This window comes from Sminthopsis crassicaudata, chromosome 4 (genome assembly GCF_048593235.1).
Source record: "Sminthopsis crassicaudata isolate SCR6 chromosome 4, ASM4859323v1, whole genome shotgun sequence".
NCBI lineage: Eukaryota > Metazoa > Chordata > Mammalia > Dasyuromorphia > Dasyuridae > Sminthopsis > Sminthopsis crassicaudata.
In genome coordinates, this window is record NC_133620.1 from 288,657,760 (window position 1) to 288,668,808 (window position 11,049).

Genomic DNA, 11,049 nt, shown 5'->3' on the forward strand with positions numbered 1-11,049 from the left:
TAGCAGTTTTTTTTTTTCCCCTTTCCCTTTATTTGAAAAGAGGGGCTTTATCCTATTTTTTTTCCTTTCTCTGTGCCTTGGAGGATAACTTTTTTTAAAAATTGTATGGAATTTTTATTTTTCTAAAATAATTCATACAAATGGTTGCAGTCATAAACATGATTTTAAGCAAAAATATGCTAGCCTACCACATTACCAGAAAGGAATCAGTGCGGGCAATGAAATGAAGTCCTTTTAGCAAGTGGTGACCAAAAGCACAATGCTCATTCACGTAAAACGTGTCTTTCTCAACATCTCCGTAATGTCTTCATTTAGAAAGAAGGAAAACTCATGCCCAAATCACAAGAATTCACTGATCTTTTGGTTATTAAATTAGTCTGAAAAAATAAGACGAGTAGGTAGAAAAAACAATACCCTATACGGCACAGAAAGAAAACTGGGTAAAATTCGAGGGTAACTCGAGAGATTCTCAATCGCTCCATGGTGCCATAAGTGACCTTCAGAGTTCTCTTACTCTGCCATCCTTAAAGCACTCCGTCAAAAAAGGCTCAGCAGGGAGTCTACAAAAAAGTCCCGGTAAGCCGCAGTCTCCGTTTCAGCCCCCAGTATTCAGCGCGCGCACAAATCTCCCTCCACCTCCCGCGGTGCTCCGCGCACTGCTGTGTGTGACGGGCCAGGCAGCAGATACGGTGCCCACCAGGGGCTGGTATCCTAGCGCACCCACAAACTGTGCGGAAGAGACCCATTAAGTGCAGGTGAAGGAAAAGGGCGACCGTTCTTTAGTCTTCTGATGAATATTCTAGTGACTGCCCATGACCGCCAGATAAAATAGAGTGCTCTTGTTGGTGGTCAGGCCTTCCTACCTGTTCCTCCCTACGTTCCGGTCCTCCGACATTTCTTTCTTGCCCAGCCCTCCGTGCCCCGGGCCCAGACCTCCTGGGTGTTGCAGGTCACACCCACCCCTTCTCTCGCGGTCCCCCAGGCTCTCCCTCCTGACTCAACCTGCTGACTCCTCTAGCTTCCTTTATGGCCCAACTAAAACTGGAATCTCTCATCGGAAGTCTCTCCTTTTTATTATTTCCATCTCATATGGTACACACTCGATTAAAAACGGGGCACAGCAAAAAGTTATCAAAATGAGCATACCCTTTGACCCAGCCATACTACTACTGGGCTTATACCCCAAGGAACTACTAGAGAAGGGAAAGGGTCCTGTATGTGCCAAAATGTTTGTGGCAGCCCTTTTCATAGTGGCTAGAAGCTGGAAGATGAATGGATGTCCATCAATTGGAGAATGGTTGGGTAAACTATGGTATATGAATGTTATGGAATATTATTGTTCTATAAGAAATGACCAACAGGAGAAATACAGAGAGGCTTGGAGAGACTTACATCAACTGATGCTGAGTGAAACGAGCAGAACCAGAAGATCATTATACACTTCAACAATGATACTGTACGAGGATGTATGCTGATGGAAGTGGATTTCTTCAACATAGAGAAGAACTAATCCAATTCCAATTGATTAATGATGGACAGAACCAGCTACATCCAGAAAAGGAACACTGGGAAATGAATGTAAACTGTTATTTTTACCTTCTGAATCCAATTCTTCCTGTGCAACAAAAAAAAAAAAATTCGGTTCTACACATATATATTGTATCTAAATTATACTGTAATATATTTAACATATATAAGACTGCTTGCCATCTGGGGGAGGGGGTTGGGGGAGGAAGGGAAAAAATCTGAATAGAAGTAAGTGCAAAGGATAATGTTGTAAAAAATTACCCATGCATATGTACTGTCAAAAAATGTTATAATTATAAAAATAAAATAAAAAATTTAAAAAAAAAAAAAAAAAAAAAAAAACGGGGCACAGGGGCAAATTTGGTCTCAGACACTTAACGCTTCCTACCTGTGTGACCCTGGGCTTAACCCCAGCCTCAAAAAAAAAAAAAAAAAAAAAAAAAAGAAACCACAAAAAACGAACCCCGGTATAGTGGGCAGTGCTGAGGCCGGTGCTTGGAAACTCCAAACGCGGCCCCACACATTCGCTATGGGCGCGGGTAAGTCATTTCCTCCTTTTGCCTCAGTTCCTCCTCTGTAAAATAGCTGGAGGAGCCGGCAGCCCACCTCAGTGTATCTTTGTCCCCCCAAAAGGCAGCTCCAAAGAGAAGCACAGAGACACCAATGAACGAGAAATAAGCGTTTGCTCTTTCAAATATATACCTGTATACACACACGTTAGTCTATATGTACGTGACACACGTGGGTGTGCATGCTATACTGCCTAAGGTAAATGTGTGTAGGTATACAATTTTTAAAAAGGGCACAATAATATGCACGAACCACCCATTCTCTCCCATTGGAGCTTCCAATTGGATTTTTTTCTGGAAGAGAGGATTGGTGATTCGTTTACTTTTCCTTAGAAAGCGCATGCTTGCATATATCATTTAAAGGGAACTAACAGCGGAAGGTCATCAAAAGGTGCCCTTAAGATTCCCTGGAAGCTTTCGATCAGGCATTGACGAAGACAACCAAGGCGTTCCTGCTCCTGACGTCATTGACAGGGCCCTTAGCGAAGCCCGGAAGAGAAGCCGCGCTGCGCATGCTCTTTCCTTTCTATCCTGGGCTCCGTGCAGAGCAGCACCCGTCGCCTCCGCCGAGGTAAGCCAAAGTTGGGGCCCTTTTTTTAATCCGCCCCGCATCGGGCCCATCCCGGCGCCGACACCCCCGGCCGCACATGGCCTTGGGTCAGCGAACTTTCCTACGCTCCAGAGTGCCTTTATTTTTAGGACGCAAGGAAGGAAGCTTTCATGGCCTTGGGGTGGAAGCCAGCCCGGAGAGAGGGGGAGAACGGGCCCGCCTGCGGCCGTGTTTGGGACCCCAAGGCCCTTCGGGGGATGGGAGGCACGCTCAGCCGTCTCTTCTCTGGGGAGAGGCTGGCCTCTTATCGGCCCCGGAGCCTTCCTTTCCCGCCCGACACGGGGCAGGGGGCAGGAGGCTGGAGAAGCTAGTCTTCCGTTTGGGCTTGGCGGGCTCCGGGGTTAGCTTCAAGGAGCACTCACAAGAACCTAAGTGGAGACTAGGAAGCACGCAAAAGTCTGCTCTGTCGCCCCTGTTTTGCATAAAGAAACAAGTGTAAGGAAGTTAAAGCATGTCTAAAGTCACCCGAGTAGGAGAGGGGGTTTTGAACCCGAACTCCTCACTTACAGCTGTACTCAGACCTGTCCCCGTGCGCGGCAGAGATCGGTACTCTCCACTTTAGCATTCGGGACGGTCTCTGAGTATCAGGAGTTCCGTGTTCCCCGCAGTCGTGGTTACGCTCAGACTGTTTCTTGGGGGATCCCTTATTTCCTTAATTGTGGGCTTTGGAACTAGAGGAACTTAGACTTCTCCGCTCCAATGCCTTCACTTTGCACATTAGGAAGGGCAGATTCTTAAACTCACCGGCAGAATTTGCCTCCAAATACTCTGACACCATATCCAGGGATAATGTATTTATTCCTGTGTTGACTTGGCTGTCTTACTCTGGGTTTTTCTATATGAAATTGGACAGGTGTGGGGAAGTGGAAATACACTTGTGAGTTCTCTAAAATAGCACGTCTATCTTAGGTTTTTCTTTTTATCATTTTTAGTCACTGCTTTTACCTGGTGTAAATGGGCTGCTTCCAAGCACTCGGTTCAATAAATACACGAATTGCATGGAATAATTTTTTTATTTCTAAGGTTTAGGATAAAGGTTAAGCTGCACGGAGGGTGAAGACTAGCTACTCCGCAGATGAACTTGATTTGGAGGCAGTCTTGGGCTTCCCAGGTGACTATTGTCTAGAGGTGTCTGCAGTAATTGACTACATTCCTCAGGCTTTTTATTATTTGTTCTTCAGATGTTGATGCCCAAGAAGAACCGAATTGCCATCTATGAACTCCTTTTTAAGGAGGGTGTAATGGTAGCCAAGAAGGATGTCCACATGCCCAAGCATCCTGAGCTGGCAGACAAGAATGTGCCCAATCTCCATGTTATGAAGGCCATGCAGGTACTGTGGGAGAAGGGGAGGCAGTGACTCCGTTTCAAAAATTTGTCCAGAAAATAGCCTTGGGGGGGGTTGGGATGGTTTGAAATAATTCCAGAAACCTCATTGAGGGGTAAAAAGTTATAGCTAACATTTATTTGGTGCTTACTATGTAAAGGGCATTGTGTTAAATGCTTAATATCTACTGTCTCATTTGCTTTTCACAACAACTTTGGAAGTTAGAGGCTATTTTTATCCTCATTTTACAAATGAGCAAACTTAAGAAAAAGGATCAAGTGAATTGCCCTGGTGACACAGCTAGTGCTCCAATTGAACTCCTTCCTGAGTTCCTTTCTCATTGGAGGGCTGGTGCTTCCACTGCACCATCTAGCTACCCAGTATTAAAGGTTACTGGAACCAAAGTATCCTCATTTTCCTAAAGCATAGGTCTGATCTTGTTATTTTCCTCTATGAACTGAACTCCATAGACTTCCCGTTTGGCATTTTAAGCTCTTAATCTGACCCTTCACTACCTTGCCATTTTCCCTCACATATTCTTAATGATCCAACTGCACTGGCCCATTTACGAATGACATCTAGTGACCTAGTGACGCCGCACCTCCCAACACCACGCCTTTTCCATGACTGTCCTTTTTGGAATGACTCTTCTTCTCTGCCTTCCCAGTTCCTCAGTTAACACCTTATGTTAGCCTTTCCTGCCCCTTCCGTGTACCTTTTTACTTTGACATTGCTTGCTTCTGTCTCTACCCCCTAGTCAGCTGAGTTCTTCCAGGGCAGGGATCAAGTGTTTTCTTGGTTTCTATTTTACCATAGTGCCTGGTTCTTAGAAAATACTTGTGCTGGCTCAAAATATATCTTTTAATTCCTGCTTAATCACTAACTAGTTCTGCTAATTTAAGTTGCTTCAGTTTTCTCCTTTATAAAATGAAGCTAATTAAGTAGGCTTTATAGCATTAACCATCAAATGAGACCGATTTGAATGAAGTTTTAAAATTGTAAAGTTTAAACTATTATGTTTATAGCTGGTGCTGCTTTATACTTTTACATTATCTTTTTTTCTATTTTTTTTTTTAATTAGAAAGAAGTTGAGTTTTTAGAGGCCGCAGATTCAGTCTTTAACTGAAAACCATTATCATTGACTTGCCAGTCTTGGTATATGGTGGTTTAAGCTTTGCCTGGTTTTGCAGTCCTGGGCAAACACTGTACTAAAAACTTTTTTTTCTTATATCTTTATAAAACATGCATGGGTAATTTTTTTTAAACACTTGATCCTTGCACAACCTTCTGTACCAAATTTTTCCTTCCTTCCCCCCCACCTCCTCACCTAGATGGCAGATAGTCCAATATATGTTAGATTATATGTTAAATCTGATTTATGTATACATATTTATACAGTCATCTTGCTGCACAAGAAAAATTGAATCAAGAAAAAAAACCTGAGAAGGAAAACAAAAATGCAAGCAAACTTGAAAGTGAAAATGCTATGTTGTGGATTACACTCAGTTCCCATACTCCTCTCTCTGGATGTAGATGGCCCTCTTCATTACTGGACAGTTGGAACTGGTTTTGAAGCAATTCATTGTTGAAGAGAGCCATGTCCATCAGAGTTGATCAGTGTATAGTCTTGTTGCCGTGTATGATAATCTCTTGGTTCTGTTCATTTCACTTAGCATCACTTCATAGGCCTCTTTAAGCCTCTGAAATCATCCTGTGGGTCATTTCTTACAGAACAATCTGAGAGGTGTGTAGCAAACACAACCTTTTGAGTCTCCTTTGTAAGATGCAAAATTTGGGATTGCTTTAAGGGAATCTTGTTATTCTCCCCTAAAATAGTTTTACAATTACTTTCTCAGACCATTTGGTTATATGAATCCAAGTGATATACTGGATGGTTTTTTTTACCTTTTAGTCTCTTAAGTCTCGTGGCTATGTTAAGGAGCAATTTGCCTGGAGGCATTTCTATTGGTACCTCACCAATGAGGGCATTCAGTACCTTCGGGATTACCTTCATCTGCCCCCTGAAATTGTGCCTGCCACACTTCGAAGAAGTCGTCCTGAAACAGGAAGACCAAGGCCTAAAGGTATTGTGCTTAAATAAGGTTATGCCATCATCTTCCTAACTAGTACATACCAAGGCAGAAAATTTGTTAATATAGTGGAATGCTGTTTGCTGTGGGAGTAAAAGTATATTTTATTCTTGAGGAGAAACAATGAAGTGCACAGAATGGAAATGTTATAACAAGCTTTTAGAATCTATTTTTAAAAACTGACTCATGATATTAATCTTGATCAAGTCCTTTCAACCTTTAGTTTTTCTGCTCTAATTTTTTTTTTTTTTGAGGGAACCCCACTGTCTTATGGGACTTTAGAAGATATATACTTGAATTTTTGAACTTTTTTTGCTCCAAAATTTCTTCACATTCATGGGGTTATTTAACACGATATTTCTTGTACTTTTTAACAATCTCCATCAAATATTGCATTGTATATCAAGCCAAATAGCTGGGTCCTTTACCTTCTAGTTTGTAAAGCCCCTGTAAACTTGTTTGTTCCTTAGTTATGTTTTTGGTTTTTGTTTTGTCTCCTAAAAAGATTGTCTATTCAGAATTCCATTTGTAATGCGTTGGCCTTTAAAAAAAAAAACAATCCAACTGACACCAATAAAACTTCATTTTGAACTAATAATTCCCATGTAACTTTCAAGATTTGAGATGGTGGGAACAGTAAGATCTGAATAAAGAAATTTCCGATGAGTTCTCCCCAAATTGCTGAGTCTTTCCAAGTTTTGAATGAACTCATCACTTTCTAGGGATTCTAGTATTTTTTCATGTAATCTCTTAGCTTCTAGTATTATGAATCTGTATCTGTACACTTCACCTTTTTTTTTTTTTTGACCTTCATGAATAAATATAAGGGAAATCCGCCTGAGAGTTGTAGAAGCTTCCTAGGTTTTCTGAAATGTCATTTTTGAAATATGGATGGAATAATTTGAGAGAAAGTTTTCAATTTTAGAAATTACTATCTAAAGATTCAAGTTACTTGGAATACTGTTTCTGCTAACGTACATACAACATACAATGATCCAGCTACATTAAGGATTAAAATAGCCTTTCAAAAGTAATTTTTCAGGATACAGATAATAGATGGAATATTGGTATCAATATACCTATATGTTCCATGTAAGAGTTTAGGGTTCTGGGACCACACATTCCCCTTCTGCAGTCACTCCAAAGTCGGAAATACCCACATTCAAAATTCCAGTTAAGGGGGTTTCCAGGTTTTAATAGTGTTCTTTATTTGTATAGGTCTGGAGGGTGAGCGACCTGCCCGACTTACTCGCGGTGAAGCTGACAGAGACACATACAGACGGAGTGCTGCTCCCCGTAAGTTATTTTGATATTCCAGAACTTTGTTGGTTTAATTGAGCAAATGTTTATTAAGCACCTGTTTGGCATTGGGCATATAAATGAAAAAGAATCTTTCCATTGAGAAGCTTATGCTGTTTAGGATTGGAGGTGATACATGCTATGTCTTCCAGTAAGAACATGCAAAATATTGGGTGGGGGAGACAGGAATAAGAAGCATCAACAACTAAGGATTAGGACCCCTCAGATAGGATTTCTCTGAACTGAGCCTTGAAGAGAGATGGGGATTTTTCAACCAGCAGAAAGGGAGAGCGTATTGAAAGCATGGGAAACAGTAAGCAGATTCCCATAACTAGAATATGGTATATCATTTGTTTGAATATGGGGAATGGAGTCAGATCTGGTTTGTGAGCCTGGGTAGTAGAAAAAAAGAGGGTGGATTTAGGGGAAAGGCATTCTTGAGTTCGGGGTTTCTTTGATGATGAAAGAGGGTAGGAGATGCAGCTTAAGAAAGAAGTAAAGATTGGATATGAATATAAAGGAGAGTATGTACAGTCAAATAGGGGAACCAAGGAAGAATCAGCTGTACAGAGGGCCACGAGAACAAGGACTGAGCGTTGAATTTGTCACTGGTGTCTATGTACGTGTTTCCCAGATCTAGTCTTACCATCCCTAATCCCAAACTTCCCAGTTTAGGAGGTTGTAGAGATCTTAATAAACAGGGAAGCATAAGAGAATTGCTTCAAGCAATGGGAGGGCCAGTTGAAGTATTAAGATTAATATTGAGTTCAGGTGGCCTATCCTGAGCAGCTAGTGGGCTGCTCCAAGAGTGAATGTCTTGGTACTTTATGAATACCGAGGGACCATATAAGTAATACTGGGTTGAAGGTTTGCAAGATGAGTGTTAGGCATGTCTTTAGATTTTATGTAGGACAGCACTCTAGACTTTCACAACCCATCTACTTGAGCTTATATAAAAACTTACCTTCTGACCCCTCCCCAAGCTGGGATTTAGGATTTTCAGCAACTTCTTAGCCACCAGTGCTACATTGAGCTTTTAAGGGCCAGATTCATTTTTAATATTAAGTGGCTATTAATATCCCTGGAATTTTAAAAATAAAAGATGAAAAACAATTTTTAAGCAACCAAATCTAATAGAAAGTACACATACACACAGAAATGATGATTTATATGGCCCAAGTTGGTTTCATTTTTACATTTTTAAAATCGTACTGATTGCAACAGTACAAAACAGGCAGTGGACTGAATTTGACCTTTTGCCAACTGCATTAAATCATAGCAAGAGCTGTGCTACAAGACCAGGCTTGGCAAATATTGTTTTACACATCCTTATTCTTTAAAAAAAAAAAAAAAGCCACAAACAACTCTACTATTCTCTACTTAAAATTCCTGCTCTCTTGTCCTGTTGCCTATCATCCTGTAAAATACCTACTCTGGATTACATAAACCATAGACCTCTTTTGTTCCTATGTTATGATGTTGAAGAAAAAGTAGAATTGTGCTGTTTGGGTCCCTTACAAATATTATCTAATCTCAGCTGGACCCTCAGAGCATTCCTGTCATTATTTCACTTCCTACTGCTTTGTCCTCACCACAACAGCTAATTCAAACTTCTCCCCTCCTCAAGCCTCCTTTCCCCCCCCCCCATTCTGTACCCTTTTTGAGGAGGTTACTCATTGAGGCAGAACTCCTTTTGTCTTCCTTGAGCTTCCACTATCTTCTCTAAAGATTTGGCGCTTTCCTTGTCTTTAAAGTGCACCTTTTGTCAACTTCTCTAGCAAATTGTCCTTACTGTTATCCTCATGTTTTTTATCTTCTCTTTTCCCCCCTATTTAACTGGTTCCTTTTTTACTATCTATACATATCCATGTTTCTCCATCCTTAAAAAATTCACTTGTTCTCACCATCCCCACTAGCTATCTCCTAATAGTGTTTTCATATTCCTCATTCTCGATGTTTCTGAATATTTTTGACCTTTTAAATTTGTCTTTCTTTTCTATGTGTTTGATAGGCTCTTTGCTAGATTATTCAAATCATACCTGTTAGCCTTTGTTGTGTATCTTTTCTGTCCTTTTCTCTTTTATTCTCTTATTTGATCTTTTTTTTTTTTCTTGCCCGTGAAATTTGTTGCTAAATTTTGTAGTTTCTACAGGTGATCATCACCCACATACATACACCCTCAGTTAAACTCCAATAGCTTTCTAGTAACTTGTTTGTCAGCCAATCTCTCCACAATTGGGCCCTTTGAATCTTCCTAGGCTTTATACACTTTATTTCTGTTAACACTATATGATCTAGCCATCTTGGTCTCCTCCTTAATGACCTCTTCTATCTCTCAAATTTGCACCAGTTGTTCCTATGCTTGGAATGTCCTTCCTTATTACCTAACTTCTTCCAAAGCTTAGCTCAGATCCCACTTCAGCGTGAGATCTTTTCCCTGTATTTTAGCTCTACTTCCTTCTGCTCTGTATAGGTTTTGCATTTACCTAATTGTGTGTGTCTGTCTCATCTTCGCTTATAGCCAGCACAAAGTGCACAGTACCTGGTGCATAGAAAATGCTTAATAAATTGTGTGTGTGTGTGTGTGTGACAGAGACTAAATTGAAATATTGAAATATTGCTTCTATTTTCTTTTTGGGGTCTGTGGTCTTCACCTGAAATTTAGACCAGATCATCATTCTAACTTAATGTTTTTTTTTCTTAGCTGGTGCTGACAAGAAGGCTGAAGCTGGGGCTGGGTCAGCAACAGAGTTCCAATTTGTAAGTAATTTTATTTTTGGACTTTGATGCATAGGGATCACCTTTCTCCTGAGCATGGGAAGATTTTAGAAACTGTACTGTGAGTTTGCATCATCTGTATGATGCACTCTCCTGTAAGGAGAGTGGATAATTTACATAGGTACACAACTGATGGGACTTGTGGGGGGTGCCATCCATGCTCATTGTCTAAGGCAGCAAGAGTTGGTTGGAAATACTTCAACACAGACCCACTAGAGACCTTCTAAGAGAAGTTCTTTGAAAATTCTTGAGGGAAAATAATTTAAATGATAATGTTGAGTTTTAGCAAGGCACACAAGTATTTTTGGAAGAATAAGGAAAAGTAAAATTACATGATATGAACGTAATTTTTTTTTTCTTTTCTCTTGTAGAGAGGTGGATTTGGTCGTGGACGTGGTCAGCCTCCTCAATAAAAACTAAATAATGTTTCTTGAATAAAATTTGGGGGAAAAAATTGGATTTGTGTCTGCTCATTGACATTTGTAGTGCCTCTGAGCTTTCAGTTCTTAGGAAAGAGACTTGTTTGTATATCAGTATTTAAACCAAAAGGGCATGAATCTTTACATCTGTAATATCTAAGCTTGACTTGGCAGAAAAGAGTTAGAGAAAAAGGTAGAAAGTCTAACTTGCCCTCTCTTTCAAGATGACAAAAGTTGTGAGCTGCTGTGAAATAGCACCTTTATCTAGCATTGCTTCTGTGCTGGCTGCTTAAAATGGGAGGTGGCTATTCTGCTTGGCCAAAAATGCTTCTTGGGTCTGAATTTTCCTTCTATTAAGTCTGTTGATCTCTGGCAAAAACAAATATAGGTCCTTGGTGAAGAAAGTATTTTATTTATTTTACAGCTTTTATT

General features: G+C 40.4%; 1 protein-coding gene across 1 annotated transcript; it reads left to right on the plus strand.

Moving 5' to 3' along the window:
• Window positions 1-2,512: 2,512 nt before the first annotated feature.
• RPS10 (ribosomal protein S10) lies at window positions 2,513-10,655 on the plus strand. Its single transcript, XM_074311238.1, has 6 exons — window positions 2,513-2,667; window positions 3,888-4,037; window positions 5,944-6,115; window positions 7,340-7,417; window positions 10,125-10,180; window positions 10,570-10,655. The coding sequence occupies exons 2-6, from the start codon at window positions 3,888-3,890 to the stop codon at window positions 10,609-10,611; spliced, it is 498 nt and encodes a 165-aa protein (XP_074167339.1). The 5' UTR covers window positions 2,513-2,667; the 3' UTR covers window positions 10,612-10,655.
• Window positions 10,656-11,049: the final 394 nt, after the last annotated feature.